The sequence below is a fragment of the Sciurus vulgaris genome, assembly GCF_902686455.1.
Source record: "Sciurus vulgaris genome assembly, chromosome: 1".
In the NCBI taxonomy this organism is placed as follows: domain Eukaryota; kingdom Metazoa; phylum Chordata; class Mammalia; order Rodentia; family Sciuridae; genus Sciurus; species Sciurus vulgaris.
Window position 1 is genome coordinate 208,270,556 of NC_136461.1, and position 15,513 is coordinate 208,286,068.

Below are 15,513 nucleotides of genomic sequence, written 5' to 3' on the forward strand. Positions count from 1 at the left end.
TCCTTCTGTTATTGGGTCTTCCATACTTCCTACCTGTAGGTTTTATCATTCTTACCACCAATCAAACTAAACCGTAAGACCTGGTCTTAAAAAAAAGACCAGGAAAGACAAAGACACTCTGCTCTCGAGTCTCTTGTGCACCCATCTCCCCAGGCTCCAGCCTGCTTGGGAGTGGACCTGTCTGCTGCTCACCTTGCCGTCCAGTACCCAGCAGCACACTTGCTGAGGTCATGGACTGCCCACTGTGGCTGTGTCCCATCTATGGAGACCTGCAGAGGTCGAGAGCAGCTCTTCCTGAACTTTTCCATTCCCAGACACAGGGGACATTCCAGAAGGAAGCCAAGGTGACAGACAACCCCCCCGATGTCCCCACAGCAGCAGCTGTCTGTCACATGCAACGGGACCAGCCACTGGTGTGGCCAAGGGTCTAGTGCCCCAGGCCCCAGGCTTCCCGCCAAGCTCCTCGGGGCTGTGAGAGGGGCAGCCCATGCCCTGGCGACAAGTGCTCCTCAGTCAGAGCCGCTATAGAAACAGGGACCTGCTCTGGAAATGGCCCTCTCACTTGGTCTTCTACACCATTCTAGGCCCCCAGGGTCCTGGGGACAGACACATCCCTAGCCCTGCGTGTTCTCTCCTCCCAGTGACCCTCCCAGCAAGGTCCAGGGCTTTAATAACCCACTATCTACAACCTCACCTGGTGCTTCACGTCCTGGCTTCACAAAAGGGCAGAGGCAAAAGGAACCAGAGACAGAGGTTCACAACGGTGTGAAAGAAACAGCAGAGAGGCAACAGGATACCCTGGAACAGCACCTCCCGGCAGGTCAGAGGCCACCAGAAACACCGCCCTCCTCTCGGCAGTGCATCGAATGGCCCTTGGAGTGTGGGTCCCGCCCTCTGCGGGTGACGGGAGCAGGCGCTGGCGGGAACGGGTCCAGGAGAGCGTCTCAGCACCAGGAGATGGCACATTCTCTTTGCCCGGAGCTGGAGTCCTGAGTCGTGCTTGTGACCTTAGGCAAATCAGCTCACCCTCCTACAGTCCCTGAAGGCTGGGGCCAGAGAGCAGGGCCTGGCCTCTTGCAGAAGAGTTAAGGGAGCGCGGATATGAGCACGCTTTGAGAGAGACGAAGAGCCAGCGCCGCTTGCAAAGGAAGGGGTGTCTCGGACTGACGCATAAGGGGGCAGAACCGACTCAGTGGCTCTGAACAGGCACGTGGGGCCACTGGGCAGGGTCCCTCCTCGTTTGCCTCTTCGCTCGCCTTTGCAGTACTGGGGCGGATCGCAGGGCCTCGCCTTGCCAGACAAGCACTCTGCCTGGCCACGCCCCAGCCCCGCCTGCTTTAATCTCATATGAACCCTGTGACTAAGTGCCATGAGTTTCATTTATCAGATGAGGAAGTGGAGATTCCAGTGACTCCCCAGGTTCAGGTTCACACCACTGGAGTGCCTGAGACAAGGGGCTACAGGGTACAGCCAACCCAGCTGGAGTCCTGTGGAGGCCCAGGGTCTCCCCTGCAGCCTGGCTGCACTCCACAGGGAAGCTGCAGATCAGGGGCCTCCAGCCTGCCCCTCCACCGCAAACCACAACAGTGCCTGTGCAGAGGACCAGCCACTCCCTGGTGCAGACCAATCTGGCAGAATTTGAATCCCCGGCTGGAGGGAGTTTGTGTTACCAATCCCAGACAGGAGAAACCCACGTGGGCCCAGGTATCCCCAGTCACACCTCAGCGTCATCCACTGAGTACTTCTGTGTGTACAGCTTGAGCTACTGTGCCAGGCACTATCCCTCCTTCTTTAAGGGCACAGAAGCATCCCTTCCTTTTCCTTTGTGTGGCATCCCAAGGGAAGAACAGAAGTTTGCAGAGACGGATGCTCTGGCTGCCGCACTTGGCGGGAAGCATGGAGGGAAGATTGGCTGGAAAATGCCAGAGACTCAGGTCTGAGACCAACTCCGTGGGTCACTTCGGTGCATGATCCATCTCTTCCTACGATACGTCAGCCACTGCCCAGTTCTCAGAAAAATAAGGGCAAGGCTTCACATCTCTGCAGGCCCTGAAATCTGTGGAGACATCTGTCTGACTTCTGGCTTTGCCTAAACTGAGCCCTCTGGCTTGAGTTGAAGTAAACTGCTCTGGGAAGCTGGACCGGAGACCTCCAGGATGCTGAGCCTGGGCGGAGATGTGAAGGAAGGGCCGGGAGCGCTGGGATTTCTAAATCCTGCTGGGGAGGCTTTTCCAAACACAGAGCAGCCAGTAACACCCCCGCAGATCCTGACTCAGAGCCTGCGTTAAGCCTTACCTGCGTTAAGACAGTTTCCCTGTGAGTTCTGATCAACGGGCACATCAGCAGTCACTGAAGAATTGAGATGGATCTTGGTACTGGAGGGACCCTGTTGTTTATTTGGGGAAAGTCACTGTGTGTTTCTGAGCCTTGTCCTCCCCATTTGACAGAGCATTCTCCATTTGACCAGGGTCTCCCAGAAGTGGGATGTGTGCACTGGAAACTTAGAAATAATCTGGTAACAGATACAGACAGTTGAGCAAGATTTCATGTGTCAAATAAGGATATTAAAAAATAAATAACAAAAAACCCACCTCAGAAAAATGAATATTATACACCCCCACACACACACCTCACCATTGTTTCTCACAGAATGAGGGTGTTTGTTTTGTTGTGTTGTGTTGTATTGTGTTGTGTTTGCACTGCTGGGGAGAGACCCCAGCGCCCAGGGCCTTGCACACGCTAGGCGAGTGTTCTGCTCCCGCCCCAGTGCGGGCTTTTCAGCTCAGTCTTGGAACGAAGGGCCACCCTTAACGTGACCCGTCTGCCTCAGTGCTGCTCCCAGCGCTGCTCCCAGCGCACCTCGGGGCCCGATTCCACAGCACTGCGTCAGTGCAGCAGCGGCTGGGACTGCCAGGCTGTGACAAAGAGCTGCTCTCCAAAATATACAAGGGGTTCTTGAAACTCCACAGCAACAACACAGATAACCTGATTTTTTTAATGGGCAAACTGGCGCAGACACTCAAATGGAAAGTAAGCCCTGAAAAGACGCTATATGCCGAGCGTCATTAGGGAATTGCTAGTGATGCGAGGAGATGCTGCCACAAACCCACTGGACCGCCCGACGGCTCAGAGCTGGGGTGTGAGGCCAGCTCTCCTCCCTGGACAGCCACTGTGGAAGACAATGTGACAGTTCCTTACAAAACTAAACTTGCTTTACCAAGGGTCCAGCGGTCATGTTTCCATGCGTTTGCCCAAAGGAGCTGCAGAATTCTTTCCACACCAAAGCCAATGCGTGGACACTGATAGGCACTTCACTCAGAATCACCAGAGCTTGGAAGCAGACAGATGTCCCTCAGGACGGGAGTGGACACATCAGCTCTGGTGCACCCAGGCCATGAAGTGCTTACTCAGCACTCAGAAGGAACGGGCCAGGGAGCCATGGCGAGGCCAGGGGAGTCTCAGATGCACACTCCCACGGGGAAGAAGCCAGTCTGCACACTGTGTGACTCAGCAGGGGGACCTTCTGGAGAAGGACATCATGGAGATAGGAGACCAGCAGTGGGGCGGGTGGGTGTGGTCCAAGGGGAGCGAGGGGTGAACAGGAGAGCACAGAGCTTGGGAGGAGCAAGAGGTGGACAGGGGAGCACAGAGCATGTCAACAGCTGCGGAACTCTGACACACGTCAGGGCAGCTCAGTCCAGACCCATTCCATCTCAAGAGTGAAGCCATGAGGGAGCAGAAGCCCCGGGTGACAGGGCAGGCCGCCTGGCTGAAGCAAGGCCTCCTGAGCATGGTATTCTGGCAGGGGACAAGCCCAGAGAGTGCAGACCACGGGAACAGGGGCATCTCTGGACCTGCATTTTGATTTTTCTGTGAACACAATACTGCCCTAAATAAAGTCAATTAAAACACACACACACACACACACAAGCAGATGTGTGGGCATCGTGCTCGGACAGGGTAAATATTTTATCACAAGACTTTCGTTTTATATAAAAGACTAAAAAATCCTGTGCCTCTTGCTGTGGGTCAGGATAAGAGCCGCTGGGTTAGAGGGAGCCCGCGGTGCTTCCCCAAACAAACAAAGGTGCTAAAACAATGCCTTTGTGTCCTATGTGGTTATGGAAGCCAGCTGAGGTGGCAGGTGGGAAGGGTCCAGAGGGGCAGCTCACTCCCTGTGGCCCCCTGGCCCCCTGGAGGCCCACACCCGCCCGCCCCAGAATCAGCAGCCGCTGATAGCCCAGGGCGGGGCTCGGGTCTTTGCAACATCCTGGCAGTGACACGTCTGAACCCAGGAAAGCTTTGGCCCCCGCTGGATGTTTACACGAAATCAATTGGAGTATCGACCGCGGAGCAGTCAGGAGTGGGGCTTGATGAGCACATGCTGCCTCGGCATGGGAGAGGCTGACCACCCACACGAAGAGACAATGGGCAACTCGGTCAGTCAGTCAAGAGCAGACAAAGGCAGAAAGAGTCGGTCTTTGGGCCACAGGAACGCCTCCCAGCAGCTGAACTTCGGCAGGATGGGTCCCACTGAAGGGGCTTTCTGCTCACTCTGTTCTCCCCACTGAGGTCCAGCATAAGCACACACCTTTAAATGGCTTCTTCCTAGTGCAAAATGCAGATGCCTGCTTGAAAGGCCATCAGCCCCAGGCTAGCCCACAGAATGGCTTTGGAGAAGGACAGGAGGATGAATCGCTCAGGGCTAGCTCAGTCACACACACATGCCCTGTCGCTCAGCATGCATACTGAACAAGGGGACTCTGTACCGCAGTCTCACTTCAGCACTTGAAGAGGCACAGGCAGACGCCGGAGATAAGCAATGAACCATCAAGAGGAACTGAGAAGAAAACTCGAATTTATTGAGCACCTGTTCATGCCGAGCATGTCACACACATGTACACCCAAAGCAATTATTTCAGCATTGGAACCCTGCAGACCCACCTCCAGTCAGGGCCCTGGCCAGTGGCCCACTGTTAGGAAAACACAAGTGAGTGGTCACTGGACTCCTTTATTTTACAAGTAATATGACTGACACCAACAGGAGGAAGTTGAAGAAGTCCCACCCCTGGCGTAGCAAGTGAGCACTCTGGGCTACTCATCAATGCTGGTTTTCCCACCTTTGGCCCAGACACAGGTCCCACAGAGCCACTGCCAACCCCCTGACAATGCTTGGCTTCTCCGAGCTGGAAGCAGGAGCTCGCGGTGCCCCGAGGGCCTACGCCCGCTCTCTGTGAGCACTTGCCCTCGGGAGGCCAGAACATTCTTCAAGTCTGCAAACCCCTCCCTCCTGCTTCCTGCCTCTCTCCTGGGAAGAGGTGATTTTTAGATGATTTCTCCCTGGACAACTCTGGGCACAGGCAGCATAGCAGCTCACTGGCCCCACTTTCTAGGTTTCTTTTGAGGAAAGAGGTAAATTCGGCAAGCGTCTGCTCAGGGCTTCTTAGCACCAAGAGTAAAATCAGCAGTTGCACTTCAGACGGGTGCACTTCCTGCCCCTCAGTCAAGATTCAGAGGAGAGGGGGAAGCTCACAGGCATCAGAAAATGGATAATGATAATTAACAATAATAATAATATTAATAATAATCTGAACAGCCAGCAGCACCTGCTGGTTTTAATAATTCTGAGGTCTCTCAAGAAAAGAAAATGAGAGAGAAAGAAGAAGAAAGAAGAAAAAGAAAAGAAAGAGGAAGGAAACTGGGAAGAGGGAAGGAGATGAACGTTTCAAGCCTCTGGCTTTCCATTGGGCTCCGAGTTCAAGTTTCAGAAATCTGCCGGTCTTCTGACTTTCAAGAATCTTCTAGGGGCCTTTCACATTTCCCGGCCGGGCAGCAAGGCTGGCGAAGTAGGCACACTGGGAAGGGTCACACTGGCCAGGGGGCCCAGGTGGGCCTGGGGGGCCAGGGTGTCCAGCTGGTCCTGTCTCTCCTTGAGGGCCAGGGCTCCCCGGGATTCCGTCTTTAGCATAGCCAGGTTCTCCAGGTTGACCTGGGCCAAGAAGAAAAGAAACAGAAGGTAATTCATGCTCCCTCTGAGAGCAAAGCTTCTCCCATTCCGTGTGAACCAGGACCTGAAACCTGCTCAGACAGCCTCCCCATCGGGGCACTCTAGTATGAGTGATTACAAGGGTCCACACCAGTGCCAGGGACTGGGCTCTCCATGGCACATGGGACAGTCCTAGTTCACCATTTGACCTGGAGTCAAATTTGGCACTGGAGAGAAAAAGGGTAGGCCTGGGCCAGTAGGGAGCTTGTTCTCCGCTTAAGAGTCAGATGAGAAACCAGGCAGCCTCTGTTCTTAGAGTTGTAGGAGGTGCCTCCGAACTCAGAGGTGGACACAAAGTCCTGGTCATTAACCATCGGCCCCAGTGCACATGCCCTTAGAAACGTCCAACTTATCCCAAATCTTGTGTGTTTTCTAAGCTTTATCTACATGTCAAATTTGAACCACAAACTTGGACTACATTAACATGATCAAAGACAACATCCAGGATAAAAGCAAGTGACAGTTACATGTCCCAAAATTTAGACTCAGAGAATATAACTTGCAAACAATCCTTTATGCCCCCACGTAGCAAGCATCATATATTATATATAATTAACCTATCTCCTGAGTTTGCTTTGGCAACTGGGGAACTCAGCGCTTAGTGGTATGGCTATACTCCCTTAGGAGTGTCTGTAGACAGGTCGTGAATTCTGCTAATGTTCTGGTTAGTTCCTTAATTTATACTCTCACCTAGATTAAGCTTTCAGACCAGCAAAGTCATTCATTCCTTTGACCGGGAGCCAGTGGAGTGTGATCATGATCTCAACTTAACATTGGTATAATCTGCTATAAATTGCTATGAATTTCCTGCTTCTAAGTGGTTTCTGTTCTGCCTTTTTATCTTTATTTGAAATTTCCATATTTTGATCTATTTGAAAGTGGACAAACTATAAAAACATTTACAATACATATCTAACTATATTCTTAATAATGGCCTGTGTTCGTACGTATTGATGGGGCAAGGTGTGCTCGTGGGTATTGATGGGGCCTGGCATGCTCGTGGGTATTGATGGGGCCTGGCATGCTCGTGGGTATTGATGGGGCGTGGTGTGCCTTTACGTACTGATGGGGCGTGGCGTGCTCGTGGGTATTGATGGGGTGTGGCGTGCTCCTACGTACTGATGGGGCGTGGCGTGCTATTTCTGGGCAGGTACACAGGGAGCAATGGTCGTGGCAGGGCAGTCCGCATCCACATCACCATTTCCTTGGGATGAGAACATCAAAACCCTTTCTTCTAGCTGTTTTGAAATGTTCAATAAATTATTGGATTTTTTATTCATGAGGTTGCCTCGAGGACTTTAGAAGTATTTAATAAAAACTGAGCCGGCTGTCTCATCACCAATTGAACCCGGTCCCTTCTCCGCATTCCTGAGCCCTGCCTGGCTACAGGTGGGAGTGCGGTCGTGTTTCTCCTCTCCATGACAAATGTCCACTTCACCCCTGAGACTCCAGACTCCCCATACCTGGAATTCCGGGGGCTCCCATCTCGCCTCGGAGGCCAACTCCAGGTGTACCTGGCTCACCTTTGGCTCCTCGTTCACCTGTGGAGAAAAACATGCTCCCTTTGTGCTGGAGACCCACGATGAGGGCAGAGACGGAGTCCCAGCTGCTGGGCATGAGGTAAGCACGGAGGGGCTGCAGCGTCCCACTCAAATCCACCCTCGCTCTCACAGCCCCAATCTCCATGCACACATGCATTCACACACACACACACACGCACACACACTCTCAAGGAACGTTCTATGTGGTACAGACTGTGGTAAGTCCCATTCTAAGAATAAAAACACAACCGTATTCAGAGATAGGAGTCATTCCCCCAGGGTTATTTGGACATATTTGAGATCGTACAGATTTGATTAATTTGTCTCTCCAACACTTCTTAAGTCAATCATGTTTGGCAAGTTGTTTCCGAAATGTCTCCTATAAGCATCGTATAATTTGTTTGTAATCCAAATTCTGCTAGTTCATGGCATCTTTGGATCACACATTTTTATTGTTTTAGTTATTACATTTGGTTAGGGTTCTGCTAGTCTGATATTTTCTATGTCTTATGCTTCTTATGGACAATTATTTCACATATTTTGCTTTATGAACTAATATGGGCAGGACACACACAAAGTTAACAAAAACCATTTCATATAGGAGAAATATTATAAGGAATGAATAATTAATTAATAATAAGGAAATGGGAGATGTTAGGGTCATTCATTTCTCTTCCCCCAGTCACCCAGGAGCATCTAAAATTACATGCACTCCTCTTTCCCACCACGGCAGCCCTTATCAGAAAGAGTGGATTTCAGGCTGGGGGTTGGCATCAGGCTCCTCTCTCCACTCTTCATATCTGCCTAGCTGCAGAGGGAGCATTCTGACCCGCTTTCCAAGATGAGGTGGGCCAAGGGACACAGGACCCTCCCCTTGAAGGAGAGACCCACTGCTGTCCAGTGCTGCAGTGCCCAGGTGGGTCACTCTGCCCGAGAGCTGGGCAGTTAGCGGCCATTTCCGCTGCAGCTCAAAGCCTCCTGATCTAATTTAAAAGCTGGCGCTTACTCTTCACTGCCTGGAGACTAAATGTCTCATTCCTCAGTTACTTCCAAACTCAGCAGAGGAAGAGGAGAGAATGCAATAGGACTGCTGAAACTTAATCAGGGACACGGAGGGAGAACAAGAGAGTGGGAGGCAATGAAGTCCATCTTCCCAGCAGAAGCACAACTCTGTGAAAATGTCAAGTATGAAAACCTCTGAAACATATGAAAAAATCACATGATGCCAAAATTCAGGGTGTTACCAAGCTACAGGGAGTGAGAACAGAATGAGGAACGCGGCTCAGCAGAGCGCACAGCTCACACCCTCTCTCCTCAGACTCCAAGTGTCGCCTCCGTGTGTCCACTCACCTTTGGGACCCATCGGTCCAGAGGGTCCTTCCAGACCCCCCTGGCCAGGGCGTCCTGGTTCTCCCATGGGCCCTGCCCGACCTGGAAGTCCATCTTTTCCCGGGGGTCCTGGGGGCCCAGGTCTGCCTTGAGATGCCTTCACGTGTGCCGGGGGCATCTGGGCCAGGAGGTAGGCAAGTTTGGCTATGCAGTAGGAAAAACAGAGACACTCATGAAGAATGGACAGAGGACAGAGGACAGACTGGGCGCTCTCTGCAAACCTAGGCGCCAAGGGACAATGACTACAAAAACGGCAACACAAACGAGTGTACAGATGTAGCGCTTGGATGTGCATTTCTGACTGGGCGGGCCACAGGGTGCCGCAATGGCGGTGGCCATCACGGGGAGCCCGAGACAGCTGCCACCAGACATGCAGCTTTGGGCAGACCACTTGGCCTCTCTTGGCCTTCTTTTCCTCTTCTGTCTGAAGGAGGCAATGAAACACCACCTGCACCCTGGTTGGTGAAAGTTGGAGTGAATGACGTGACCCCGGCAGAGCTGTGCCTGACGCTAGGTGAGTGCTCAGCAGAAGGCAGCACTGCAGTGATGTGGGTGCTGGTTGCCGTGGTAACAGTGGTGGTGGTGGCACCAACAGCATGAGTGGAGTCAGCTCTGGAAGTCGCAGCTGCAGCAGCGTTGGCAGTAGCAGGAGTAGTAATTTTTGCAGTGGAAGTAGTACTGGCAATAGTACTAGTAGGATCGGCAGCAGTGCTAGTAGCAGTTTTGGCAGTAGAAACAACATAGACAGAAGTGGCAGCGGCACTATCGGTGGCAGTAGTATTTCTTAATTGGGGCGATACTAGTAGTCGTACTGGAGATAGCTGTGCATTAGCCATAGCAGTGACAGTAGTGGCTTGTGCAGCAGGAGTCACACTACAGCGGTAGGACTGGCAGCAGCTGTGGCTGTTGCATGGCCGTGGTGGTGGCTTCGTTGGCAGAAGTTGTGTCACGTGGCCGTGGCAGCATCGGCAGTGGCAATGACAGCCACGGTAGGACACTGATGGCAATAGCAGTCTCAGTAGCAGTTGTAGGAAGGGAAGTAGCGCCAGCAATTGTTGTAACAGCAGGGCCTGGGGGGCTTAAGTGGCTTATACAACTCTGTTAGTGACTTCTCTGAGTGTCAAGTCGAAGGTCTGAAGATTACACAATTCAATCAAACGTCCAATTGCTGGCCCGGCATGCCTTTCCATCGGGCAGGGCACAGAGTCCCTGTCCGGTGGCCACCAAGAGCCATCTTCCTTTGCACACAGTTCCAGAGAATCTGGCCCAAAGTCCATCCTGCAGAAGGTGTTACTGCGTCACAGACCAGCATTTCCGGAGTAAGACCCAGGAAGAGGTGGGGTCTTCCCACCTGGCGCAAGGCACCAGGAGGACTTGACATCTACTTCTGTGACCTGGGCAATCCACTCAACTTCTTTGAGCCTTGACGGTCTCATCAGTAAAGTGGAGTCGACGCTTCTGCCTCAAAGGATTGCTTGGAAGAAAGGACTCAGCCCAGCAGATGCTCCATCCAGACCAGTGAGAAAGGGCAGCTGTGCCTGCCCTTGTCTAGAAACTCTTTAAATGCAGAGACCATGTCTATCACCCCAAATTTAATACCCAGGAGGCAGAACTTGGAATTTCCGCCTGCGACTCACCACACCCAGCCCTCTTCCTTCCTTCCAGCACCTTCCTCATTGACCCCACCCATCCCTTGCGGTCAGCTCCAGGTAATGACCTCTTGCCCTCCTGCATGTGGATATGGACTACTTCCAGTTGGACTCCAAGAGGGAAGGAAAAGCTCCCCTCGCTTGCTCCTGTGTCCTCAAACCCGGCAGTCAGGCATGTGCCAGATGCAGAATAACTGGGACATGACCACTTGAATAAATGTCTAAATGTGTCCGCCCCTTTTGTCCATTTGTGCCTGAAGTAGTGACGGGCTCCTCCCCATTCCTGCAGAAGGATCGTCTGTAACTTTCTTCTAAGCTTTCATAACAGAGGCAATGGGAATGGCAGTCGTTCAAGAGAACCTGGTGGTTCAGAGTGTAGACTGCGCAGCCAGGGTGTGAATCCTGGCCTGACCCTGCCAGCTCACCAGCTGCAGGTCAGTTTCTCAGCACCTCTGTTCCTCGCCATCCTGCTAGCACCATGCACTCCCCATGAGGCTGCTGGGAGGCCCCAGCACCTCTGCATGCTGGAGCTGCTCCGTCCCCCGGGTGAAGCCCCTGTGCTGGGCCAGTATTGCTGCTGCTCTACCTTCCCCCCTCAGCCCCACTTCACATTTGAGCTGCTCCTGGGGCATGAGCCACACCAGGCTGCACAAGCATTGCAGGAGGACAGAGAGGGCTGCTTCCCCAAAGCCCAGCTACTCACTTTCCAGCTGCTTCCCCAGCTCTTCCTGGATGAGCCGCCGCAGGGTGTCCATGGACGGAGACTCCCCCTGGGAGGGAGGCAGGTGGAGGTTACTCACTGTCCTGTAGCGCCTGCCACCCAAGACCCCAGATGACTCAGGAAACCACGAGTTCCCAGGCAACATGCAAATGGGGAAGCACAGCCTCCCCGTCACTCTGTTCTGCACCTCTCGCCCCTGCGTCCCTCGCTGCCCTGCAGGCAACGTCACCCACTGCATCAGGAGGCCAGGACTCTGCCCTCCGAGCCACTGCTGCCCTTGCCTCCACACCCTTCAGGTCTCGCTGGATTTCCTTCTGGCACAGACCACTGTGCCTTGAATTCGCCCCCACACTCTTCCTAGCACTTGGCCTCCAAGCTCTCTCTGCCAGAGCCCTGCCCTTGCAGGCATAGCCTGTGGCCTGCCCCAGGCATTAGATCATGTTTGAGTCCCCTGTCCGGTCACTTGGGCCCTCTGACTCCCAGGATCTTCTCTCCTGCTCTGTCAGGTCCATGCTGGCTCTTAACAAATGTCAACCGAGTCCTGACACTTGGGCCATGAGACCAGACAGGCCAGGGTGCTGACCCGGCTCCTAAGGTGGCAGCAGTTCTGAATAGGACCTGGGAGAGCAGTCTACCTGCCCGACTGGGTTCCTCCCTTCCCGTCTGACCCTTCAGAGCAGAGTCACCACTCAAGGGTGGGTCCTGCCATGCTCATCTCTGTCACTCTAGCACCTGGCATGGGCTGGCGTGAAGTGGATCCCATTTCCTTCCTCTCCTCTCCTTTCCTGGCCAGGAGTTCTTTGTGATGGTCTCAGAACTTCCATCACTACCCACAGCAGCAGGACGTGGAGACCAGGCGGGCCTCCTCGGGGCTGTGGAGGTCAGGTGAGACCTCCTGCCCATCCCTGGATATGGCTGGCTGCCCAGCCCTGCAGGGTGGTTGAAACTCAGGCTGACCGTGACCACCAGGAGGGGATGGGCACAGAGGGACAGAGCTGACATGGAGCCCCCAACGCTGTGCTCTGGGAGCGTGAGAGTCCCCAGATGACCACGTGGGCTCCCATGGGGAGTGGGGGTCACAGGGCCTGGAGAGCCAGCCCCCACCAAAGCATACCCCAGGAGAGCTCTGCGTGGTCGTTTTATGGCCAAGCGTGCCCGTGTAACACGGCCAGGTCAAGCAGGAGTTCTGCCACTAGAATGAAACACTAAAAGAAAAAGCCAGCTATGACTCTAAACAAGCCTTTCCAGTCACACTTGGGAGAAACGAGAACCAGAGTGCAGAATGGGCAGCCCAGGGAGGCAGAGCACGGAGAGGCCGCAGCCATGGGTAGGGGCACCCCCAGGGAGCCTGCATCTCTGGGAGCTGGTCTCTTCTCAGTTACCTTTGGACAGGCTCCTGGGTCAGAGGAGTGCCACAGCCCAAGGGATGAAGCTTTGATGACTCGTCACCACTGACAGCGGGACAGAGGACTCTATTTTGATATCTCTTAGGCCGCCCATGTTAATTCACTTAACCGTAATAAGTCAAAAGAGGATTTACTCATGCCTTTCACAGTAAAAAAGGGCAGGCTCAGAGAGGGGAGGTAACCTGCCCCTAGTCACACAGTCAGTCCCTGGAAAACCAAGGCCACACCCTTCCCTGGCTTCCCTTCAGGCCCAGAAGATGTCAGCGATGGAGCGATGTCAGCATCCTTACCCTCAGTCCTGGAAAGCCTGGCTGGCCTGGAGGCCCTGGGGGCCCTGCTGGCCCACTCTCCCCAGGTGGTCCTTGGGGGCCCATCAAGCCTGTGTGGCCTTTGTGGCCTGGAATTCCAGGGTCCCCAGGCTGGCCCTTCCCACCAGGCAGACCTTTGTCCCCTTTGATCCCAGGATCTCCCTGGAGAAGGAGAGAAGCAGATCAGTGTGGGTGCAGATGGGGGCAGACAGGAGGCAAGCTGCAGGAGGCCCCGTGCCCCAGCCCAGGCTGTCCTGGGCATGATGTGGGAAGGGGCAGAGCCATCCCCCCTCCATCCTGTGAGCATGAGGACATGGGGGCCCAGTGAGAGCAGCACCTGCCCTCGGAGTCTACAGAGGTCAGGAAGAGAAGGCCGATTCCCAAACCCCAGTCCCAGACTGAACCCATCAACCCAACAGAGCACGCTGCAGCTACTGGCAAGATGCCAGTCCTTTCCTGCCAGGAAAGGACTCGGGTGGTTAGTTGGGGAGGCTGGAGGGAAGAGGGTAGGAGCACAACTTTCTCACCTTATACCTTAACACGCAAAGAATTTCCCAATCCCAGGCTGCCCCTCAAAACGTAGCTCCTCTGCCCGACCAGAGAAGGCTGGCTGGCCACAGAGACTCAGTGCCCAGCTGCCAGCCCCCTGCTGGTGCAGTTTTGGCCTCGTCAGCAGGGGAGAGTGCACCCTGTCACCGGGTGCGTCCCATGTCCCATGCCCAGTCCTTGCTCTAGTGAGTCCAGAGAGGGTCATCCCCTGGCCGACACACAGCCTGAGGCCCTTCCTCCCCTTGTTGACCCTGAATCTGAAGTGCTAGATCCATGGTGTGGGAGCACAGTAGTCTAAAGGTGGACAGCCACATTAATGGCCTCAGAGTGTAAAAATGGGGCTCCATTACTGGCATGTAGCAAAGAGAAGGAGGGACAGTGGGAGGGAGGGGAGGAGCAAGAAGGTAACTGGGTAAGCGGCTTAGCTAAAGCGGACCAGAGTCTCTGAAAAGGAAGACTTCACAGTTCTGCAACCACCAAGTGGAAATGACAGGAAGGGGAGAGACCTGTGGCAAGTGGGGAGGGTAAAGGAGAAGCCATGTGCACAGTTAGGACCCCAGGTGTATGCACAGGCTCTGGGGAGATGCAGCCGTACAGAGACAGCCCGGGAGCCAGCGGGCCAAGGCGTAAGATGGAAGAGGCACATCACTTTCATTGCAGTTACATTTTTGGCAGTTCCCATTGTTTAACTCTGTCCCTATATTGCTTTAAAAATGTCAACTCTGAAAAAACAAAAATGTCAACACTGCCAAGTGTGGTGGCTTTGCCTGTAATCTTGCAGGGAGGCTGAGGAAGAAGGATCACAAGTTCAAGGCCAGCCTCAGCAATTTAGCAAGGCCCTAAGCAACTTAGCAAGACCCTGTCTCTAAAATTATATATATATACATATATATACATTTTTTTTTTTAATGGCCTAGGGATGTGGCTCAGTGGTAAGCTCCCCTGGCTTCAATCCCCTGTACCTCAAAATAAATGACTATTAAAATTTCAACACTTATCAGAAAATCAGTAATTAAAGCAGCAGTTCAGCCTCAGTCACCCAGGAATGATGCACTTCATGGGGCGCTGCAATACTGTCATCTCGCCTGGTGAGCTTGAATTCAGATCCACAGAATCACTGACTATCACCCAGATGCCAGGCCCTGTCCCACATGGCACAGCGTTTCCTACTCATTAAACCTCTCCATGTCACTTCACGGTGAGAGGACCTGTGCCCTATTTCAAATGCTCCCAGGAGCATGAAGGAACGGGAGTCTAGGGCTCCCTGGCCGGGCTCCAGGAAGCCACTTAACAGGGACAGAGGAGCTCTCAGCTCATTGATTAGACATCAGAGAAGAGGTTCCTACCTGCGGTCTAATCCCCTGGCTCCCCACCAAACTCAAGCCATACCCTCAGCAAGTGCCCCCACAGGCGCCTGAGGGGCACTCCCCGGAGGAAGCCAAGCCCATCTTGGCCACAGCCATGGAGCAGCGGACTCAAAGTCAGGGAAGGAGAGAGGGAGAGAGTGTGGTGGGAGGCCGGAGATTCTCTGCTTCCACTTCTTTCTCCTCTGGCTGCCGGAAGAGCCTGCCAGCTCCCCACCCATCCGACTTGCAAAGAAAGCCGAGATAAATTCTCAGCAGGACCATGGAAAACAAGCGGGGGCAGGGAGGAGGGTGGGTGATATCCATGTCCTAGCAGCACAGTGGCGGCCCAAACGCAGGACTCTGGGCAAGAAGCCCTGCAAAGCTGCTCCAGGGAGCAGCTGTCCTGAGGGTGACAACGTTCCGTTCCCTCTTCCAGAAACAAAAACAAAAACAAAAACGAAAACCTTTCCCCTGTTGTTTTTTTGGAGAAATGAAATGTAAAGAAAGACTCTCTGAGTGTGGCGCCAAGGCAGCTCATTATGGGAAAATCTGTTCCCC

At 53.6% G+C, this 15,513-nt stretch overlaps 1 protein-coding gene across 1 annotated transcript in view; it reads right to left on the reverse strand.

Annotated features, from left to right (window-relative positions):
* Positions 1–4,858: 4,858 nt before the first annotated feature.
* The window catches only part of COL22A1 (collagen type XXII alpha 1 chain), a 241,998-nt gene continuing 231,343 nt past the window's right edge, over positions 4,859–15,513 (reverse strand). Inside the window, exons 60-64 of the mRNA XM_079145252.1 lie at positions 13,043–13,222; positions 11,329–11,395; positions 8,938–9,120; positions 7,510–7,587; positions 4,859–5,989 (exon numbers count right to left, since the gene is read on the reverse strand). Coding sequence (XP_079001378.1) covers positions 5,802–5,989; positions 7,510–7,587; positions 8,938–9,120; positions 11,329–11,395; positions 13,043–13,222 — 696 coding nt within the window. The 3' untranslated portion in view covers positions 4,859–5,801. The remainder of the gene's footprint in view (positions 5,990–7,509; positions 7,588–8,937; positions 9,121–11,328; positions 11,396–13,042; positions 13,223–15,513) is intronic.